Source organism: Pseudophryne corroboree, chromosome 1 (genome assembly GCF_028390025.1).
Source record: "Pseudophryne corroboree isolate aPseCor3 chromosome 1, aPseCor3.hap2, whole genome shotgun sequence".
NCBI lineage: Eukaryota > Metazoa > Chordata > Amphibia > Anura > Myobatrachidae > Pseudophryne > Pseudophryne corroboree.
Window position 1 is genome coordinate 23,417,883 of NC_086444.1, and position 23,708 is coordinate 23,441,590.

Consider the following 23,708-nt stretch of genomic DNA (forward strand, 5'->3'; position numbering starts at 1 on the left):
GATAATTCTATTTCTCGTAGTCCGTAGTGGATGCTGGGCGCCCATCCCAAGTGCGGATTGTCTGCAATACTTGTACATAGTTATTGTTACAAAAATCGGGTTATTATTGTTGTGAGCCATCTTTTCAGAGGCTCCTCTGTTATCATGCTGTTAACTGGGTTCAGATCACAGGTTGTACGGTGTGATTGGTGTGGCTGGTATGAGTCTTACCCGGGATTCAAAATCCTTCCTTATTGTGTACGCTCGTCCGGGCACAGTATCCTAACTGAGGCTTGGAGGAGGGTCATAGGGGGAGGAGCCAGTGCACACCAGGTAGTCCTAAAGCTTTACTTTTGTGCCCAGTCTCCTGCGGAGCCGCTATTCCCCATGGTCCTTATGGAGTTCCCAGCATCCACTACGGACTACGAGAAATAGAATTATCGGTAAGTAAATTCTAATTATATATCACACTAGTACTGCAGCCGGACAGGTATATATTATGTAATGACGGACCTGCTGGACACTGTCTGTCAGCACTGCAGACTCCTAAAGTAAGCTACTAGTATCAAGAAGATAGAAGAAAAAAAAAAAACCACGGGTAGGTGGTATACAATTATGGATGGACGAGCGACTGCCGACACAGAGGTAGCTACAGCCGTGGACTACCGTACTGTGTCTGCTGCTAATATAGACTGGATGATAATGAGATAAAATTAAAATATATATATATATCACACTAGTACTGCAGCCGGACAGGTATATATTATGTAATGACGGACCTGCTGGACACTGTCTGCAGAATGCGTTTATAAAAACACCACACGACGAGTGTTTAACTTTTTCAGGCAGACAATCACAATATACTGGTGGTCAGCAGACAATCACAATATACTGGTGGTCAGTGGTCACTGGTCAGTCACACTGGCAGTGGCACTCTGGCAGCAAAAGTGTGCACTGTACTTAAAATATGTACTCCTGCTATAACTGCTCCCCAGTCTCCCCCACAATTAAGCTGTGTGAGCAGTGAGCACTCAGCACAGTCAGATAATGATATACAGTATTACATATGATGCAGCACACTGGGCTGAGCACAGATATGGTATGTGACTGTGTCACACTGTGTATCGTTTTTTTTCAGGCAGAGAATGGATTAATTAAACTGGTGGTGGTCACTGGTCACACTATCAGCAAGTAGTACTCCGTCCTAAGCAGACAATCACAATATACTGGTGGTCAGTGTCAGGGGCGGATCCAGAAGAAAATGATAGAGGGGGCACCATGGAAGGGGCAAGTGTATTTGCGTGCGGCTTCGGTGCATGCGCTTCCAGAAATGGGGTATGTCTCCACTACAAGGGGCAGCGTGTGAGGGGCAGGGGGCAGCATCTGAGGGGCAGCATGTGAGGTGCAGGGGGCAGCGTGTGAGGGGCAGGGTGAAGGGGGCAGTGTGTGAGAGGCAGGGTGCAGGGGGAAGCGTGTGAGGGGCTGGGGGCAGTGTGAGAGGGTGCAGGGGGCAGCGTGTGAGGGGCAGGGGTCAGCATGTTAGGTGCAGGGGACAGCGTGTGAGGGACAGTGTATAGGGGGCAGTGTGTGAGAGCCAGGGTGCAGGGGGAAGCTTGTGAGGGGCAGGGGGCAGCGTGTGAGGAGCAGGGGGCAGGGTGTGAGGGGCAGGGGGCAGCATGTTAGGTGCAGGGGACAGCGTGTGAGGGACAGTGTATAGGGAGCAGTGTGTGAGAGGCAGGGTGCAGGGGGAAGCTTGTGAGGGCAGGGGGCAGCGTGTGAGGAGCAGGGGGCAGGGTGTGAAGGGCAGGGGGCAGCGTGTGAGGTGCAGGGGGCAGCGTGTTAGGGGCAGGGTGCAGGAGGCAGTGTGTGAGGGGCAGGGGCCAGGAGGCAGCGTGTGAGGGGCAGGGTGTGGGGGCAGTGTGTGAGAGGCACATACCACCATATACTACTTATAGACCGGATCGCCCCCCCTTAGTGCCCGCCGCCGCAGCAGCAGCCGCACACACGTTAAACGTAGCTCGCACAGGCTGGCAGCCGCGATACAGCAAACAGCATACTCACTGTGACAGGCTGATATACACAGTGAGTCACTGTCTCCGTCCTGCTGCTGCTGCCTCTGCGGCTCTGCCTGCTTCGATCGGCGCCTCTGCCTCCTCTCTGTGTGGCCGCTGGGGAGCCTGGGCTGGCTGGAAGTGAAATCCAGTCCACGCGGTCCAGGGTCCACCACTACGCGCTGCCTGACTCCTTAGCCTGTCCCGCAGCCCGCTCCGTCTCCCGGCCTCCGTGCGCTGCTGCCTGCTGGTCACATGCACTGCAGCAGGAGAGGAGGAGGGAGGGAGGGCTGCACTCACTGTGGGCGTGAGCCGGCTCTGGTCCCAGCGGCAGCTGTCAAATCAGCGTGCGCTGACAGCCTGCTGGGGCCGGGCCGGCACAAATGAAGAAAAAAAATCCTCTGCCACTGAGCGCAATCCGAGGCCGCGGCCGGGGCCCCTGAGACTTAATGGGCCACAAGTGACAGGGGGGGCACGGGCCCGAGTGCCCCCCCCCTGGATCCGCCACTGGTCAGTGTGGTCACTGGTCAGTCACACTGGCAGTGTGGCACTCTGGCAGCAAAAGTGTGCACTGTACTTAAAATATATTATTTATGTACTCCTGCTCTAACTGCTCCCCAGTCTCCCCCACAATTAAGCTGTGTGAGCAGTGAGCACTCAGCACAGTCAGATATACAGTATTACATATGATAATGCAGCACACTGAGGCTGAGCACAGATATGGTATGTGACTGTGTCACACTGTGTATCGTTTTTTTTCAGGCAGAGAACGGATTCATTAAACTGGTGGTCAATGGTCACTGGTCACACTATCAGCAAGTAGTAGTACTCCAGTCCTAATATGCTCCCCAAAATTAGTAAATAGTGTCTCTAACTCTCTACTCTCTTCTCTATAAACGGAGAGGACGCCAGCCACGTCCTCTCCCTATCAATCTCAATGCACGTGTGAAAATGGCGGCGACGCGCGGCTCCTTATATAGAATCCGAGTCTTGCGATAGAATACGAGCCTCGCGAGAATCCGACAGCGGGATGATGACGTTCGGGCGCGCTCGGGTTAACCGAGCAAGGCGGGAAGATCCGAGTCTGCCTCGGACCCGTGTAAAAAGGCTGAAGTTCGGGGGGGTTCGGATTCCGAGGAACCGAACCCGCTCATCTCTAGCTTAAAGTCTATTTATACCCTTGCAGGAGCTGTGCATAGGCCCACTATTGCGGCTACTTGGGCTGCAGAAGCTATTGAGGCGTGGGCTCAAGAGGTGGAAGCAGAGGTGCCGTCCAATTTTTCTGATAATGCTAGACAATGTCTTTCGTAAATTGTTACAGCCTCTCATTACATTAAGGAGGCGGCTTCTGATGCCGGTGTTCTGGCGCCCAAGGCCAAGGGGGCAACCCACAAAACACAGTTACGGCCATGTGTTCCCATCTCTCCATCCCTACATCCCTATTTTTCCTCCAAGGGGTCTGCTACATATTCTGCAGCGTATGAGAGAGCAGTTATACTGGTCTTTTTTAATTTTATTGCGACCGGACACATATGAGATGATACTACCTCGCATCACAGACTTCGATGCTTCCCAAAAAAGGACCGGGTCATCCCAGTGGGCAATGTTATTATCTACATAGTCTAGCCAGTTACGTTTTAAATATTCCCAGAATCTTTCTGAATAAATATTTAGGAAAATTCCAAGTGCGGTGTGTGGGACCCATGTGTGGCAGTTTAAACGAGAACTCAATCGGTGCATGGTCCGAGACCAGTATTTCGGCAATATTTGCAGCCGTTACCTCAGACACCAAAGAATTTGCTACTAAAAAGTAATCTATGCGGGAAACTGTGCGGTGAACCCCCGAATGGAAAGTAAAAGTCTTGTCTGATGGATTAAAAAGTCTCCAAACATCAGTCACTTGGAGTCCTAACATAAATTTCACAAGTGTAGACCAAACTGTGGAATGTCTATTGGACGGGATTGGAGTTTTATCCAAGGTCGGATCATGCACCGTATTGAAGTCCCCTCCAATTATCAGTGGGAAAGTCTCCCGTTGGAAGGTGTCGCGCAAAGAGGATAGCCACTTCTCTAGTTTTATTTACATATGGGGCCGAAAAGCAATCGCCCAACCAACCAGCTCGAAGGGATGAGTCATCACCCTCCCTCCAGTGGGTTTCCTGCAGAAATATAACGTCCGGGCTGAACTTCTTAAGGTGAGACAAACCTCTTTGACGCTTAATGGGAGAATTAAGTCCCCCAACATTCCATGAGAGACATTTAATCGAGTCGTGGGGAGGTGAGTACGGTAAATTATGGGTATTATTTACCATCATCCAATCCCAATTTTTGCTACGCTAAATTTGTAGTATAATCCCATTGATTTTACGGCGGGGTCCCCTATCCCGTCGAGCAGGGGGCAACCCACAAAACACAGTCACGGCCACGTGTTCCCATCTATCCATCCCTACAGCACTAAAATATAACACAAAAAATAGAAAGTGCAACATTCTGAATATATCACAATTACCAAAAGACATAAAGTCATGCTTCAATAACATTTTCTGAATTTTCTCAAACCAAAACCCTATGGACTCTTTCAATCTGGGGAAACTCCATCTTGTCAGAAATACAAAACTTATACTTTCTTACAATTGTAATGTATCACTGACAGGACTTTACACTATGAAATAAAAGGTATGTTTTCAGATTATAGTGCACCTGGTGCAGACACTCTCTGTTCTCGTGTGTATTGTTCAGATTTGTGTGTAAGGTCGCACCCCCTTCAGGTATACGTATTTGTGAGCGATTTTAACACAGGGGTATAGATAAGAGTACAAGGGCTTATCTGACTCCACGCTTTCTATACGCATACTCTACTACATTACCTTTGCAATAGGAAAATGTTTTTTTTGTTTTTCCATAGTGTAAAACGGCATCAATGATTTATTAAAGTAAAAACAAGTAATAAAAAAGTATTTACAGAGGATAAATCAAATGGGCTCCTACCAGATCGTATGGTCTACAAATTCAAGGCGTCCCCAGCCGGAACCTCCCCCGGCGCCCCGGAACATCGACATATAACAGCCAAGAGTCCAATAGCCAGCTCCACCCGTCGCCAATACAGAGTATATATTTTTTTAAGAAAGATACTTATGTTTACTTGCCATAAGATCTGGTAGGAGTCCATTTGCTTCGTCTTCTGTAAATACTTTTTTTCTTTACTTGTTTTACATTACAATAAATAATTGATGCCGTTTTACACTATGGAATGTTTTTTTTGTGATTTACATATGATCTGGACTGGAGGGATTGGAATTGAACTGCCGGCGACGGTATGCCGACCGCAGCATCCCACTATTGACAGTCCCAACAGAGGGAAGGTAAGTATACTTACCTTCCCCCAATGGCCCCCTTACCCTTACCCTCCCACTGCAGCCAAACCCTAACCCTCCCATTGCAGCCTAACCCTAACACCGCAGCCTAACCCTTACCTTCCCACCACAGCCTAACTGTTATGCACACCAGTGCCAGCAGGAATGTACTGGTGTCTGAACGGAGAGGGATGCAAAACAAATGAACTCACAGACAGACTGGGGAATATGACATTACATACATAGAAGGTGATAGGGTAACAAAATAAACACAAAGTGAACAGAGAAGCCCAAAGGCTAAGAAACTGGGCGTCTCCCTAGTATTAGGAATGCTCAGATGGAATGAAGCGAGATGTTGTGATTTAATACGTAGAGAACCCGAAATGCTGTTGCTAAGGGCAACAGCAAAACCCTAAAGGGTTACCAACGGGTGTGGCAGTAAACTCCTTGGTCAGAGATGGAGTAATAGACACAAGGAAAGTCTCCATAATCCTAGTCCTCACTTGCAGTGCACTGGTTCAGCTTACTGCCACTAAACTGACACCTGAACACCTTGCACAGTGAGAAAGGATTTTGGCAGGCAAGTCTGAGAATACAGCCGCAAACCTGCTAGGTTCACAGAGTAGCAAAAGAACCCCAGCAGGTTAAACGACTGACTCCAGTCTTACTGCTAGGTCTGGATTGGCAGAGTGTAATACCAAATCCCAAGGCCTATTTGCAGTAAGCAACAAACAAATACAAAGTTTACACAGTACTAGCTAGCTTTCAGGAACTGACTAACCAACAAAGATTCAGCAGCATCTGCCTAACCTGAGAAGAGGGTTTATATAGCAGGTGCTGTCCACGCCCCACTCAGACCTCACAGACTGTGAGCACAAAAACCAGCACCGGATCCCCTGCCGTGCACAGAGCCTGTAACCACTGCACAGCAAAAGACCCGAACCGGAGTATCAGCTACGCTCAGGTTACTCCGCTAGCACTTGTCTCCCGGTTGCCATGACGACGTGGCAGCACAGAGCAGGAGACCCTAACACTAACCCTCGCACCGCAGCCTAACCCTCCCACTGCAGCCTAACCCTAACCGTCCCACGCAGCCTAACCCTTACCCTCCCACTGCAGCCAAACCCTTACCCTCCCACTGCAGCCTAACCCTTACCCTCCCACCGCAGTCTAACCCTAACCCTCCCACTGCAGCCTAACCCTAACCATCCCACCGCAGCCTAACCCTTACCCTCCCACCGCAGCCTAACCCTTACCCTCCCACTGCAGCCTAACCCTTACCCTCCCACCGCAGCCTAACCCTTACCCTCCCACTGCAGTCTAACCCTAACCGTCCCACGCAGCCTAAGCCTAACACCGCAGCCTAACCCTTACCCTCCCACCGCAGCCTAACCCTAACCCTCCCACTGCAGCCTAACCCTAACCGTCCCACCACAGCCTAACCCTTACCCTCCCACCGCAGCCTAACCCTAACCCTCCCACTGCAGTCTAACCCTATCCCTCCCACTGCAGCCTAACTCTAACCCTCACACCGCAGCCTAACCCTATCCCTCCCACTGCAGTCTAAACCTATCCCTCCCACTGCAGCCTAACCCTAACCCTCCCACTGCAGCCTAACCCTAACACCGCAGCCTAACCCTTACCCTCCCACCGCAGCCTAACCCTTACCCTCCCACTGCAGTCTAACCCTAACCGTCCCACCGCAGCCTAACCCTTACCCTCCCACTGCAGCCTAACCCTAACCCTCCCACTGCAGCCTAACCCTAACACCACAGCCTAACCCTTACCCTCCCACCGCAGCCTAACCCTCCCACTGCAGCCTAACCCTAACCATCCCACCGCAGCCTAATCCTTACCCTCCCACCGCAGCCTAACCCTAACCCTCCCACTGCAGTCTAACCCTATCCCTCCCACTGCAGCCTAACCCTAACCCTCACACCGCAGCCTAACCCTAACCCTCCCACTGCAGTCTAACCCTAACCCTCCCACCGCAGCTTAATCCTAACCCTCCCACTGCAGCCTAACCCTCCCACCGCAGCGACCGATGCAAGGAAGCTGAGTTGCATGGTGGGACAGCGGTTCTCCTGTATGCCTTATGTCTAACTTGACTGTGCAGACCACATCATTTGGAGTCTTCACGCATCTGATTGATATTAATTTATTATGTGCTTACAGTATCACACTATTGTGCACTCAGGATTCCTAATCAGCAGCATTTATGGAATAAACATTCTGGAGGGAAGGATTCATCAGTACCTGCACTGAGACTGAGAACATATTCATCTCATCTGTATTGTGCGCTGTTGTGTTGTGGGTGTTCTTTCCTTTGTTGTACTGTATCTGAAGTGTGAGGTGACACTTTCCCTACACCTGTGATCACAGTAGCAGCCTCTGCGCACTGGTCATATCCTTATCTTTTCTATACTTTCTGCAGTGACTGGAGGTAAGTTTTGGGTCGTTATCTTGCGATAGTGTGAAACCGTGAGCAGTAAGGCGGGCAGGGGCGGGTCCAGGCATGTTCCAATAGAGCGGCCACGCAGGGCGCCACCCTTAATTGACGCCGTACGGTGGTGCCGCCATATTGGAGCCTGGTCCTGTGTGCACCTCCAGCAGCGTCCGCCTGTCCCGTCCCGCCTCTGAGTCCCAGCAGTCAGTGTGGCTGCCTATGTGTGTTAGGACGAGGGAGTGCTGTGGGTGGGACTATGGTAAACTACTCAGTGCACGCTGTGCGGCGCCAGGCGTCTGACGTCAGACGCCGGCACCGCATAGCGTGCACTGAGTAGTTTAGCTTTAGTCCGCTTGCGGCCTACAGCAGTCCCCCTCCCTCGTCGCCTACTCGCCACCACTGGCACTGCAGGTACTGTGGGGGCATATCTGGCACTGTAGGGGCATTTATGTATCTGTCACTGTGGGGGCATTTATGTATCTGGCACTGTGGGGGCATTTCTGTATCTGGCACTGCTGGGGGGCATGTCCTGTGTAGCTGGCACTGCTGGGGGGCATGTCCTGTGTAGCTGGCACTGCTGAGGGGCATGTCCTGTGTAGCTGGCACTGCTGGGGGGCATGTCCTGTGTAGCTGACACTGCTGGGGGTCATGTCCTGTGTAGCTGGCACTGCTGGGGGGGCATGTCCTGTGTAGCTGGCACTGCTGGGGGGGCATGTCCTGTGTAGCTGGCACTGCTGGGGGGGCATGTCCTGTGTAGCTGGCACTGCTGGGGGGCATGTCCTGTGTAGCTGTTACTGCACTACTGGAGACATTGTGTGTATCTGACACTATACTGGAGACATTGTGTGTATCTGACACTATACTGGAGACATTGTGTGTATCTGACACTATACTGGAGACATTGTGTGTATCTGACACTATACTGGAGACATTATGTGTATCTGGCACTATACTGGAGACATTGTGTGTATCTGACACTATACTGGAGACATTATGTGTATCTGGCACTATACTGGAGACATTGTGTGTATCTGACACTATACTGGAGACATTATGTGTATCTGGCACTATACTGGAGACATTGTGTGTATCTGACACTATACTGGAGACATTGTGTGTATCTGACACTATACTGGAGACATTATGTGTATCTGGCACTATACTGGAGACATTGTGTGTATCTGACACTATACTGGAGACATTATGTGTATCTGGCACTATACTGGAGACATTGTGTGTATCTGACACTATACTGGAGACATTGTGTGTATCTGACACTATACTGGAGACATTGTGTGTATCTGACACTATACTGGAGACATTATGTGTATCTGGCACTATACTGGAGACATTGTGTGTATCTGACACTATACTGTAGATATTGTGTGTATCAGGCACTATACTGGAGACATTATGTGTATCTGACACTATACTGGAGACATTGTGTGTATCTGACACTATACTGGAGACATCGTGTGTATCTGACACTATACTGGAGACATTATGTGTATCTGGCACTATACTGGAGACATTATGTGTATCTGGCACTATACTGGAGACATTATGTGTATCTGGCACTATACTGGAGACATTATGTGTATCTGGCACTATACTGGAGACATTGTGTGTATCTGGCACTATACTGGAGACATTGTGTGTATCAGGCACTATACTGGAGACATTATGTGTATCTGACACTATACTGGAGACATTGTGTGTATCTGACACTATACTGGAGACATTGTGTGTATCTGACACTATACTGTAGACATTGTGTGTATCAGGCACTATACTGGAGACATTATGTGTATCTGACACTATACTGGAGACATTGTGTGTATCTGACACTATACTGGAGACATTGTGTGTATCTGGCACTATACTGGAGACATTGTGTGTATCAGGCACTATACTGGAGACATTATGTGTATCTGACACTATACTGGAGACATTATGTGTATCTGACACTATACTGGAGACATTATGTGTATCTGGCACTATACTGGAGACATTATGTGTATCTGGCACTATACTGGAGACATTATGTGTATCTGGCACTATACTGGAGACATTATGTGTATCTGACACTATACTGGAGACATTATGTGTATCTGACACTATACTGGAGACATTGTGTGTAAGGAACACTACTGTGGCTGTTATGTGTTAGGCTGCTAATTGTGTGCATAGAATGGGTGTGAAAATATATTTATTTATAGTTTGATAACATGAAATTGCGAGGCCACACCCACTTTTCCAGGAGCGCATGGGGGGGTGGCGCGCTTTGAAACGTTCTCGCTCAGGGTACTAGTAGGCCTGGAGCCGGTCCTGAAGGCGGGTGCCGGAAGGGATGACATGGCCAGAATGTGGTAGGGTTTGGAGTCCATGATTCTTTCAATGCTTACGAAGTCCCCAACCGCACCACCTCCGGAACATCCCCAGACCACAATGGATCGACCTCCTGCGCGGCTGTGGGCCGACTGTAAGCAGCAAGCACGCGCTCCTATGTCGCACGATGACCGAACTTGTGTCTCTTGGGCTCAAGCACCTCAAACTTCAATTCATCTGTGAAAAGAACTTCTTCCACTGACTAGTGGCCCAGCTCCTGTGCTTATTAGCCCACAATAGCCTCTGTCATTATAGCGTCATTACATCCAGACCACTATCCGGCCATTAGCCTACCTCCCAACATCTTTTCCTCGAGAAGGTGGACCATTGTGCACGGTGCAGCCGTGCGCCCAAAATTAAGGGGCGTGATCTCGTGGTTAGGGGATGTGGCCTTGTGGTTAGGGGCGTGGCTTAGTGGGGAATGCCGCAACCATGAGTTACAGCAGGTGGGCTCATTCCTGTGCAGAACACACGTCTCAGGTTCATCCTTTACAGTGATATCGGTGAATCTGGGGATGTATTGGAATGAATGAGCTGTGGTGAGAGGAACATAATTCTTGTATTACAATAGTATATTTCATATGAATATATATTCTATCGATTTTTATCACCTAGATAAGTTATTCCCCACTGTTCATGAGCGGTTCTTCTTATTTATATGCTATAATGTATTGAAGGATTTATATGTGAGCTCTGTGTTCCGCTTTCTGTGCTTGCAGAGAAGGAGCGGTGTCTGAGGGCCAATGACCGAGAATTCAACCTGAAATTCAAGTATGCGGTAAGGTCATTTACACAATCTACATATCATTAGCTGGGACACACCATCTGGTAATGTGATTTAATTGTGACCCTAAAGCAAAGACAAATAGGGTTGCCGTAATGTTGCTTTAATCAGGGACATACTATATAATATTAATTACACAGGTTCTGTGGCTGATTAAAACCAGATGAAATGGAGACTTTAAGGGGTATATGCAATTGCGGTCGAATTCCGGCTGCAATTCGACCGTTTTTGGATTCAACACAATTCGACAGTCGAATCCCGGCCGCCGGGACCCGAATTCGACATATTCAATAAAAAACGGATTTGACAGTCCCGCTGTCGAAAAACGGACCAATTGACGATAGTGTGCATCCTGGATTCGACTTCATGGATGGCACAAAAGTGTTCAAAAAAAACCTGAAAAAAATTGCGTGGGGTCCCCCCTCCTAAGCATAACCAGCCTCGGGCTCTTTGAGCCGGTCCTGGTTGCAAAAATACAGGGGGGGAAAATGACAGGGGATCCCCCGTATTTTAACAACCAGCACCGGGCTCTGTGTCCGGTCCTGGTGCAAAAAATACAGGGGACAAAAGACGTAGGAGTCCCCCGTATTTTTAACACCAGCACCGGGCTCCACTAGTCAGAGAGATAATGCCACAGCCGGGGGACACTTTTATACAGGTCCCTACGGCCGTGGCATTAAATCCCCAACTAGTCACCCCTGGCTGGGGTACCCTGGAGGAGTGGGGACCCCTTAAATCAAGGGGTCCCCCCCCAGCCACCCAAGGGCCAGGGGTGAAGCCCGAGGCTGTCCCCCCCATCCAAGGGCGGCGGATGGGAGGCTGATAGCCAAGTCTAAAAAAAAAAAAGAATATTGTTTTTTTGTAGCAGAACTACTAGTCCCAGCAAGCCTCCCCCACAAGCTGGTGCTTGGAGAACCATGCGGGGGAAAAACGGGCCCGCTGGTACCTGTAGTTCTACTGCAAAAAAAATACCCAAATAAAAACAGTACACACACACCGTGACAGTATAACTTTATTACATACATGCACACCGACATACACACATACTTACCTATGTTGACACGAGGCTCGGTCTCCTTCTCCACGTAGAATCCACGGGGTACCTGTAAATAAAATTATACTCACAACAATCCTGTGTAGCATCTGTCCTCTTCAGAGTTTGTAATCCACGTACTTGGCAAAATAAAAAAAACGCAAAACACGACCCCGTGACTGCTGTCAAAGAGGGTCCCTTCAGCCAATCAGGGAGCGCCACGTCGTGGCACTCTCCTGATTGGCTGTGCGCGTCTGAGCTGTCAGGCGGCGCATAGCGCATAGGCTCTCCATTATATTCAATGGTGGGAACTTTGCGGTCAGCGGTTGACCGCGAGTAACCTCGAGGTCAACCGCTGATCTCTCCTATTTTTTTTAGTCAGTAAAAAAATAATAATATTCTTTTAAAAAATCTATTAAATAATACTTGTGGCTCCTAAATAGACAAACCAAGTAGATAATCCCTTCTAATATAAATAGATATGCTATTAGCAATCAAAAAAACACACAAAAAAACATGTTTTTAAAATTTTTTATTAGATCACGACAGCAAAGTGAGGCGGAATGAAATTGACGAAATGACTGTCGAAAAGCACTGTTGTCGAATTGACATTCTTCAATTGAATATACTTTTGTCGAAAAGCCGCATTTTTAACATTGCAGACATGTCGAATTTGAGAAATGTCGAATTGCCAAAAGTCGAATCTGAAACGGCAAGTTTTTTGTTGAAAAGTACTGTATTGCATTGTCGAATCCAATTCGACAGGTTTGTTTGTTTTTGTCGAAAATGCCCCGTTTTTCGACTTTTGCGTCAATTCGACCGCAATTGCATATACCCCTAAGTCAGTCAGCCACAGAACCTGTGTCATTAATGTATGTCCCTGATTAATGGGATATTATGGCAGCACCAGGAGCTGACATATGGGCCCTCATTCCAAGTTGATCGCTCGCTAGCTGTTTTTAGCAGCCGTGCAAACGCATAGTCGCCGCCCATGGGGGAGTGTATTTTCGCTTTGCAAGTGTGCGAACGCCTGTGCAGCCAAGCTCTGCAAAAACATTTTGTGCAGTTTCAGAGTAGGTCTGGACTTACTCAGCCCTTGCGATCACTTCAGTCTTTTTGGTCCCGGAATTGACATCACACACCCGCCCTCCAAACGCCCGGACACGCCTGCGTTTTCCCTACCACTCCCAGAAAACGGTCAGTTGACACCCACAAACGCCCTCTTCCTGTCAATCTTCTTGCGATCGGCTGTGCGAATGGATTTTTCGTTAAATCCATAGCTCAGCTACGATCTGCATTGTACCCGTACGACGCGTCCGCGCATTGTGGTGCATACGCATGCGCAGTAGAGACCTGATCGCAGCGCTGCGAAAATCGGCAGCGTGCGATCAACTCGGATTGACCCCCATTGTGAGCTAAACACTCATACTCATAGGACTGAATCCTAACAATTCACAAGGAACTAGTGACATCACTGAGGCATGAGGCACATAGCCTATCAGTTCATTGGGAACTACCTATTAACTGAAGCATGAGGCACAGAGCTTATCACTTCATTAGGAACTGGTAACATCACTGAGGCATGAGGCAGAGAGTCTTTCAGTTCATTAGGAAATAGTGACATCACTGAGGCATGAGGCACAGAGCCCATAAATTCATTAGGAGCTAGAGACCTCATGAGGCATGCGGCACAGAGCTTATCAGTTCACTAGGAACTAGTGGCATGACTGAGGCACGAGGCTCAGACCCTATTAATTTGCTAGGAACTAGTTATATTAAGGAGACACGAGGTACAGAGACAATTAGATTGCTAGGACCTAAGCTGGAGAATTGGGCACCCCAAGTACAATATACAGTGTAATAGGTGCCAGGATATACGTTCCATATAGAGCCACAGAGAGAGATGTTGCTGCGGGGTGAAGGTGGATAAAGCACGAGTGTATTTGCACAGGGAAAGCAGCGTTTCGGGTCGGCGTGACTCTTTATCAGACCTGATAAGGTGTCACTGTGACCTGAGTATCGCTGCGTGTGTCCGGGGACGTAGTTACCTCCGGCACACAGTGCAAAGCTCAGTAAGAGATTCTATAGGTGGAGCGGCATGTGATTTCCTGACACCTCGCACCTCTTCTGAGTGGTGAGTCCCTGTGTTTACAGCTGCTGAGCGTTCCCAAATCATCTGGCCCAATCTATGAAGAACCCCTGTGTATCCCCCCAGAGAGCTCCCAATTTATTTTATACAGGGTTGGGCATATGATCGGACGTATGGGAAACTGCGAAATCCGCACGCCAGTGCAATTGTAGCTGCATACAGAATCGCTGTCACACAGAGAGACACCCCCTTCCATCCGCCTGCGATGTTTGCCACCACACTCCGTAACTACCCCCAAACGGTCCCTGACTTTGCAAATAAATCCTCTCTGCGTCACAAGACCATCGCTTCACATGTCAGTGCCACTTAGGCGTCCGATAATCGCTCAACTGCAAGCCGGTTGTAACTATACAAATGATCACTATAACCAAAGAGGATGTTTATACGTTGTAAATATCTTCCTTGTATTATTCTAATCATTTTTATATCTAAACTCTGGATGGCAGGGAGTATGACAGGGGAGGCCCTGCCTGCTCGTCCCTGTGATGCGGTATCACATGCTCACTGAGCCAGCCTATTATAAAGTATCCAGCCTACAGACAGCTCCTATTAGATTGGTAATAAAGCGTAATATTACTGCTGAGCCGGCCACAAGGTGTGTAATACTGTGCTGAGCCAGCCTGTTATAAAGTATCCAGCCTACAGATAGCTCCTATTAGACTGGTAATAAAGCGTAATATTACTGCTGAGCCGGCCACGTGGTGTGTAATACTGTGCTGAGCCAGCCTGTTATAAAGTATCCAGCCTACAGACAGCTCCTATTAGATTGGTAATAAAGCGTAATATTACTGCTGAGCCGGCCACGTGGTGTGTAATACTGTGCTGAGCCAGTCTGTTATAAAGTATCCAGCCTACAGACAGCTCCTATTAGATTGGTAATAAAGCGTAATATTACTGCTGAGCCGGCCACGTGGTGTGTAATACTGTGCTGAGCCAGCCTGTTATAAAGTATCCAGCCTACAGATAGCTCCTATTAGACTGGTAATAAAGCGTAATATTACTGCTGAGCCGGCCACGTGGTGTGTTATACTGTGCTGAGCCAGCCTGTTATAAAGTATCCAGCCTACAGACAGCTCCTATTAGACTGGTAATAAAGCGTAATATTACTGCTGAGCCGGCCACGTGGTGTGTAATACTGTGCTGAGCCAGCCTGTTATAAAGTATCCAGCCTACAGACAGCTCCTATTAGACTGGTAATAAAGCGTAATATTACTGCTGAGCCGGCCACGTGGTGTGTAATACTGTGCTGAGCCAGCCTGTTATAAAGTATCCAGCCTACAGATAGCTCCTATTAGACTGGTAATAAAGCGTAATATTACTGCTGAGCCGGCCACGTGGTGTGTAATACTGTGCTGAGCCAGCCTGTTATAAAGTATCCAGCCTACAGACAGCTCCTATTAGACTGGTAATAAAGCGTAATATTACTGCTGAGCCGGCCACGTGGTGTGTAATACTGTGCTGAGCCAGCCTGTTATAAAGTATCCAGCCTACAGACAGCTCCTATTAGACTGGTAATAAAGCGTAATATTACTGCTGAGCCGGCCACGTGGTGTGTAATACTGTGCTGAGCCAGCCTATTATAAAGTATCCAGCCTACAGATAGCTCCTATTAGACTGGTAATAAAGCGTAATATTACTGCTGAGCCGGCCACGTGGTGTGTTATACTGTGCTGAGCCAGCCTGTTATAAAGTATCCAGCCTACAGACAGCTCCTATTAGACTGGTAATAAAGCGTAATATTACTGCTGAGCCGGCCACGTGGTGTGTAATACTGTGCTGAGCCAGCCTGTTATAAAGTATCCAGCCTACAGACAGCTCCTATTAGATTGGTAATAAAGCGTAATATTACTGCTGAGCCGGCCACGTGGTGTGTAATACTGTGCTGAGCCAGCCTGTTATAAAGTATCCAGCCTACAGATAGCTCCTATTAGACTGGTAATAAAGCGTAATATTACTGCTGAGCCGGCCACGTGGTGTGTTATACTGTGCTGAGCCAGCCTGTTATAAAGTATCCAGCCTACAGACAGCTCCTATTAGACTGGTAATAAAGCGTAATATTACTGCTGAGCCGGCCACGTGGTGTGTAATACTGTGCTGAGCCAGCCTGTTATAAAGTATCCAGCCTACAGACAGCTCCTATTAGACTGGTAATAAAGCGTAATATTACTGCTGAGCCGGCCACGTGGTGTGTAATACTGTGCTGAGCCAGCCTGTTATAAAGTATCCAGCCTACAGATAGCTCCTATTAGACTGGTAATAAAGCGTAATATTACTGCTGAGCCGGCCACGTGGTGTGTAATACTGTGCTGAGCCAGCCTGTTATAAAGTATCCAGCCTACAGACAGCTCCTATTAGACTGGTAATAAAGCGTAATATTACTGCTGAGCCGGCCACGTGGTGTGTAATACTGTGCTGAGCCAGCCTGTAATAACAGAGCGTGTCTGCAATGGCTACAGAACAGGGAGCATTCTCCTATGTATCTGCGGTACCTTCCACTGAGCTTTCATCCTTACCCCTTCCTCCCATGTAATATCTTTCTGCGCCCATAACCCCTGGTTATAAGGAATAAAATAGATTGGTTCAGTGACTGGGGGTGTATGATAATTGGCTGAGAGTGGGCACGGCCAGCGATGGTTAACTATCAAATTGGTTTTATTATTTGCCATCGAGGGGGAACCGTCCTATCTGATAGTAATTTGTGTTGTGGGGTGAACGCCAGAAGTGACCCCTTGTTGGATGGGATCAGTGTCATCATAATATGATTTATTATATGGTGATATTGTAAGGGGGCAATTCAATTCTCTGTGATGTGCCGTCGCAATGTTCAGCTGCGCACGTTACCGCTGATTACAGCAGGCAAACTTTGCGCCGTTTGCTGTAAGAAAGAAATAAGCGATGATGCGCCACCGTGGCGCGGCCTTCGCTACAATTGCAGCCGCACTTTGCGGATAATTCAGTTGCCCCCTGGAAAGTGTTCGTGAAGCGTGAATACGGACAGCACTCGCCTGGCCTCCGCTCCTTTGGTATCTGCTGGAGATTATTTGGTGAGAACGTTCTTATGTTTAGAAATTCTCTGCGTTTAATGTCAAAATAATGACGTATTATTTTCCCTTTTCCAGACCAATGCAATCAAGACCTCAAAATACAATATTTTCACCTTCCTGCCCCTGAATCTCTTTGAGCAGTTCCAGCGTGTGGCCAACGCTTACTTCGTCTTCCTCCTCATCCTACAGGTGACGTATGTTACACGCTGTTCGCGGTTCTGTGTCAGACAGGAGGGGAACATAGCACTCATTAGGCCGCTCCCAGTAAATAGCTGCTTTGAGCTCCAGTGTATTTACACCTAGAATATCTGTAGCGTTCTTAGCGCTCAAATTGCTGACACATTGGGGTGGATCCAATTGCAGGCCATGGGGGGTAATTCCAAGTTGATCGCAGCAGGAATTTTGTTAGCAGTTGGGCAAAACCATGTGCACTGCAGGGGAGGCAGATATAACATGTGCAGAGAGAGTTAGATTTGGGTGGGTTATTTTGTTTCTGTGCAGGGTAAATACTGGCTGCTTTATTTTTACACTGCAAATTAGATTGCAGATTGAACACACCCCACCCAAATTTAACTCTCTGCACATGTTACATCTGCCTCCCCTGCACTGCACATGGTTTTGCCCAACTGCTAACAAAATTCCTGCTGCGATCAACTCAGAATTACCCCCCATGACCGCAATGTTCCGTTGCAATGGAGTGGAAATGCCAGGGATGGCACATCCCCCTCCCCCCCACTTGTGTCCCAATCTCCTTCCAAAATCAGATTGTTGTCAGCTGGTCCCTAGCGCTGATCTTGGGGCTACTGTAAGTGCCGCACATGTTTACTCTCAGGGATGCCGGATATCGGGGGTCATTCAAACCTGATCGCTGGGCTGCTAATTTTGCTGTCCCGTGATCAGATAGTCACCGCCTCCAGGGGGAGTGTATATTCGCCGTACAAGTGTGCGATCCCATGTGTACGCCGAGCTGCTAAAATACACTGTGTGCAGTCTGTGCGCAGCCCAGGACTTACTCCTCCAGTGCGATAGAATCCTGCTGATCGGTGCTGGAGCGGATGTCAGACACCCTCCCTGAAAACGCTTGGGAACGTCTGCGTTTTTCTGGACACTCCCAGTAAACGCTCAGTCACCACCCACAAACGTCCTCTTCCTGTCAATCACCTTGTGAACGCCTGTGCAATCAGATTTATCCCACCATCCCGTCGCTGACCGGCAATGCCCTTTGTTGCTGTCCGACGTGCGTACGCATTGCGGTGTATACGCATGCGCAGTTAGGACCTGATCGTCCGCTGTGCAAAAACACACAGCAGTGATCAGATCTGAATGACCCCCATAGTGTAACATTCCTTTGTTGTGTATAGTCGGGTTACTGAGGCTTCATCAACAGCTATGGGGGGAAATTCCATTAGGGAACCTCATGGCTCTACCGTATGCGCCGTAAGTGTGCAGCCCAATTCTCCTATGAGCTAATGCAATTGCCCCCATATGGATATACATCTACCCTAAGGGGGTCATTTCGAGTTGATCGCTCGCTAGCAGTTTTTAGCAGCCGTGCAAACGCTATGCCGCCTCCCACTGGGAGTGTATTTTAGCTTAGCAGAAGTGCGAACGAAAGGATCGCAGAGCGGCTACAAAGTTTTTTTGTGCAGTTTTAGAGTAGCTCAAAACCTACTCAGCGCTTGCGATCACTTCAGACTATTCAGTTCCTGTTTTGACGTCACACGCCCTGCGTTCGCCCAGCCACGCCTGCGTTTTTCCTGGCACGCCTGCGTTTTTCCAAACACTCCCTGAAAATGGTCAGTTGTCACCCAGAAACGCCCACTTCATGTCAATCACTCCGCGGTCAGCAGTGCGACTGAAAAGCTTCACTAGACCCTGTGCAAAACTACTTCGCTCGTTGTGCCCGTATGACGCGCGTGCGCATTGCACCGCATACGCATGCGTAGAACTACTTTTTTTTTTTCCTGATCGCTGCGCTGCGAACAAATGCAGCTAGCGATCAACTCGGAATGACCCCCTATATATGGAAAGGTTCCTCTAAGCTGATCTATACACAACCGCTAGTTATGTTTGTTACGAGTGAATATGAGAAGGATTTTCAGAAACATTATGAACCACAATAATTTATATTACAGTCAGCGTATGTAAGGAAAGTATCCCTGAGGTTTTATAGTCGTATATAGGTTGGACAATTTATAGTGGGGGGTTTTTCTGGGTAAGTTTTTATCACCGATTACAATTAAATTTATCTCCCAGGCAGAGGTCATAAAGAGCAAAGCTAATGTTTTATTATTGTCCCCAATACCCTTTATAATAATAATAAGAAAACGTAGATAAAGAACAGACACTATGAGTCAATTATAAAGTTTATTTTACTCTGTATATTTAACCGTGCAGGGCGTGTTATCTTGGAGTAAAAATCATTGTGTGTTAAACCAAAAGAAAACTTGGATTCAAACCAGAATCTCCAGACGTTCTCAGAGTCCTTATTTCACGGTCAGGCCCCTTAATCGCTGAGACGCTCTTATAAAGGTTTTTCTTCTGGTCATTGTGTTCTGGGGGTGTTTCCCTTAGCGATGGACTTGGCGATGACCTGTAAAACTTTTACTGAAACATTACGTAAATGTATTTTTTATTTTTTTTTGCAACAACAAAAAAAGTCTAATTATAGAACAATAGCATGCACGCCACCTGCAGGCTGTGAGTAGGTACTGCACGTTACAGTGAGCTAGTTCCATCAGTAATGTCTGTGGTCCATTTACTGTGTGTTTCTCTCATCAGCTTATCCCGCAAGTGTCTTCCCTGTCCTGGTTCACGACTGTCGTTCCTCTAGTACTAGTGCTCACCGTGTCCGCTGTCAAAGATGCCACAGATGACTATGTAAGACGCTGAGTTATGTGTTATATGTTGGACTGTTGCAGATTCTGATGTTACAGGGCATTTCCGGATAGGCTGATAGGTGTCGGGACCTGTCTACCTGACTATTAACGCTTCCCTGTGTTGCAACCACTACATTGTAATTCATTGTAATAACCATTATATTTAGTTTAGTATCACTGTGGTACTTACTGATGTTATTTACCATCACTTACCTGTCCGATGAAGTCCAACGATGTCTCCTTCCTTCTGCCGCAACCTCTGCTATGGCAGCTGCCGTACCGCTATAGAAACAGAGGTTAACGAAGGTCACCGCTGTTTGCTGAATATAGGTCATAACCCCTCGTAGCATCAGAAATTAGTGCTAAAGGGCTCCACTTAGATCACTGTGGCAAGGTATAAGAAGCAGTTTGGCAATTACCTTTTTTATTTTGTGTTATCATATTGCCATTAGTGACAGGTTTCTCATAGTGTCATGTTACTACCATGACAACCACAGACACATGACACATGATATAGTGAGCAGAGAGGCCTTGGGACACTCTCAGGGCTCTGCATTATATCATCATTCCCCTCATTCTCCTTCTTCTGTCATCACATGACATGCAGAGTGCCTGTGTCTGTGTAGCACTCTGCCAGCTATACTTAAGAGAGAGATTTTAAAAAGGAGATAATGATTTGCAGGAGGGTAGGTAATAATTATTATTTGGATACATGCTTAACCAACGTTGTTCCATGAGAATGATGTGGCTGCTCTCTTGTTGCAGTATCGATACAAGAGTGATAAACAGGTCAATAACCGGACGGTTCAGGTGCTCAGCAGTGGAGGGTAAGAGAGCCGACGCTCGTCTTCTTCTCTTTCTTTTGTCTTTATTCCTCTTTGTTATTTGTTTAGGGTTTTTGCATTTTTAATAATAATGCATTAATTAAACAACTGAAGTAACAACATCAAGATTGTACACAACACAGTTACAGCATGTGGATGGTGCCAGAAGTGACAGTGGCTGTGACCCAGTATACAGGCTGATTCTCCCATATACGATTTGCTTGGGACTAGAAGTATTTTGGATTTTTCTGTATTTTGGAATATTTGCATACCGCAGCGGCTCCTACCTGGTTAGATGAACGGGGCTGCCGCAAAGGAGGAGAGAAGGAGTCGGCTCCAGGCTAGCCGAGGCCATGAGTTCTGGCACCTGTGCAATGGATCTGGCAGGCGCTGGGACCACACATGCACAAAACACTGGCTATTAAGGACTGCATCGGCTGCAGCCCATAGAAGCCGGGTAGGGCTGATGATAAGGCAGGGAGTGACTTCCCACAGGAATCACATTCTCTGCTAAATGCAGCCTGGACTGGCAGTGCCAGTGCGAGAACCTCCCCCCCCAGTGTAGTCGCTGCTTGCATACTATAGTGATATATTGGGGATGGGTTGCAATGCATGTACGTTTCATATACACCTTATTCACGTAACCTAAAAGTAATTTTATACAATATTGGATTAGGCTGCGTGAAGGAGGGTTAGGGTTCAGCACCAAGAGGAGAGGGTTAAGGTTAGGCTGTGTGTGTGTGTGTGTGTGTGTGTGTGTGTGTGTGTGTGTGTGTGTGTGTGTGTGTGTGTGTGTGTGTGTGGAGGGGGGTGGGGTGGGGATTTAGAGTCATGCTGCAGGAAAAGAGGGTCAGTGTTAGTTGAGTAGTGTTACGTTACCAGTGAGTAGTGTTACGTTACCAGTGAGTATTGTTACGTTTCCAGTGAGTATTGTTACGTTACCAGTGAGTATTGTTACGTTACCAGTGAGTATTGTTACGTTACCAGTGGGTGTTGTTACGTTACCAGTGAGTAGTGTTACGTTACCAGTGAGTATTGTTACGTTACCAGTGAGTATTATTACGTTACCAGTGGGTATTGTTACGTTACCAGTGAGTAGTGTTACGATACCAGTGAGTATTGTTCGCTGACGCGTTTCTCCTGCAGGTTTACAAATGAGAAATGGATGAAGGTCCAAGTGGGCGATATAATCAAATTGGAAAATAACAATTTTGTAACGGTGAGTTGTCTGTACTGCGTGCGTGAGGCACACCACTGTCTGTCTGTACTGCGTGAGGCACACCACTGTCTGTCTGTACTGCGTGAGGCACACCACTGTCTGTCTGTACTGCGTGAGGCATACCACTGTCTGTCTGTACTGCGTGAGGCACACCACTGTCTGTCTGTACTGCGTGAGGCACACCACTGCCTGTCTGTCCTGCCTGAGGCACACCACTGTCTGTCTGTCCTGCCTGAGGCACACCACTCTCTGTCTGTCCTGCCTGAGGCACACCACAGTCTGTCTGTCCTGCCTGAGGGGAGGGTCCTATGTACTTAGATCTCACCCATCCCATCTCCTGTGTGGTCTCACTGCTCTCTTCCCTTTAGGCAGATCTGCTGTTACTGTCCAGCAGTGAACCCAACAGCCTGGTATACATCGAGACGGCCGAGCTGGATGGGTAAGTGTCCAGCATCCGGCGTGTTGGGTAGCAATGCGCATAGGTCACAGCAATGCAGGAGAGGACGAAGCGTTCTCCGGGTAATCTCATGTGGCGTATGTAAGGTCTAACAATGGCCCTCATTCCGAGTCGTTCGCTCGCTAGCTGTTTTTAGCAGCCGTGCAAACGCATAGCTGCCGCCCACGGGGGAGTGTATTTTCGCTTTGCAAGTGTGTGAACGCCTGTGCAGCCGAGCGGTACAAAAACATTTTGTGCAGTTTCTGAGTAGCTCTGGACTTAGTCAGCCGCTGCGATCACTTCAGTCTTTTTGGTCCCGGAATTGACGTCAGACACCCGCCCTCCAAACGCCCTGACACGCCTGCGTTTTCCTCACCACTCCCAGAAAACGGTCAGTTGACACCCATAAATGCCCTCTTCCTGTCAATCTTCTTGCGATCGGCTGTGTGTATGGATTCTTCGTTAAATCCATCGCTCAGCAACGATCCTCTTTGTACCCGTACGACGTGCCTGCGCATTGTGGTGCATACGCATGCGCAGTAGAGACCTGATCGCAGAGCAGCAAAAATCTGCAGCGTGCGATCAACTCGGAATGACCCCCTTTGGCTCTTCCTGTGCGTGTTCGAAGCCTTCATCGGAAGGAAATTCAGGGCAGACCTGTTCTGTCATTGTGCCTTCGCTCTGCCATGCGGGATCAGCCACACTCCCGCGTACGTGCTTTCACACAAAACAGGTTGTAGATCCCTAATTCCATTGGACGAGGAGTCATCAGGCTCTGATGTTGCGGAGGGTAGATGGATACATGTAGATGGCGCATGTGCGACCATTGTCTGCGCTAGTGTGGCTCCAGCAGGTGTCAGTCTGCGCACGTGTGTTGCCCAATCTGACAGCCATTTCTTCCAGAGAGACGAACCTGAAGGTGAAGCAGTCGCTGACGGTGACCAGCAATCTGGGAGGAGATCTGACGCAGCTGTCGCAGTTTAAGGGTACGTCTGTCGCGTGTGCCATAGTATGTATAGCTATAAGATTACATACATGTGTGTTCCAGCTTCCTCCACCTGTGTGGCCTGCATGTGACAGGGGCAGTGACATGATGTGAGGAGGGGAATGGAGACAGCAGGAA

The 23,708-nt window shown here is 48.2% G+C and overlaps 1 protein-coding gene across 1 annotated transcript in view; it reads left to right on the forward strand.

The window, feature by feature from the left end:
- Positions 1-23,708, forward strand: part of LOC135054530 (phospholipid-transporting ATPase ID-like) — a 168,177-nt gene that overhangs the window by 77,819 nt on the left and 66,650 nt on the right. The window contains exons 2-8 of the mRNA XM_063957672.1: positions 10,937-10,995; positions 17,303-17,416; positions 20,009-20,107; positions 20,872-20,933; positions 22,077-22,149; positions 22,518-22,588; positions 23,489-23,571. Coding sequence (XP_063813742.1) covers positions 10,937-10,995; positions 17,303-17,416; positions 20,009-20,107; positions 20,872-20,933; positions 22,077-22,149; positions 22,518-22,588; positions 23,489-23,571 — 561 coding nt within the window. The remainder of the gene's footprint in view (positions 1-10,936; positions 10,996-17,302; positions 17,417-20,008; positions 20,108-20,871; positions 20,934-22,076; positions 22,150-22,517; positions 22,589-23,488; positions 23,572-23,708) is intronic.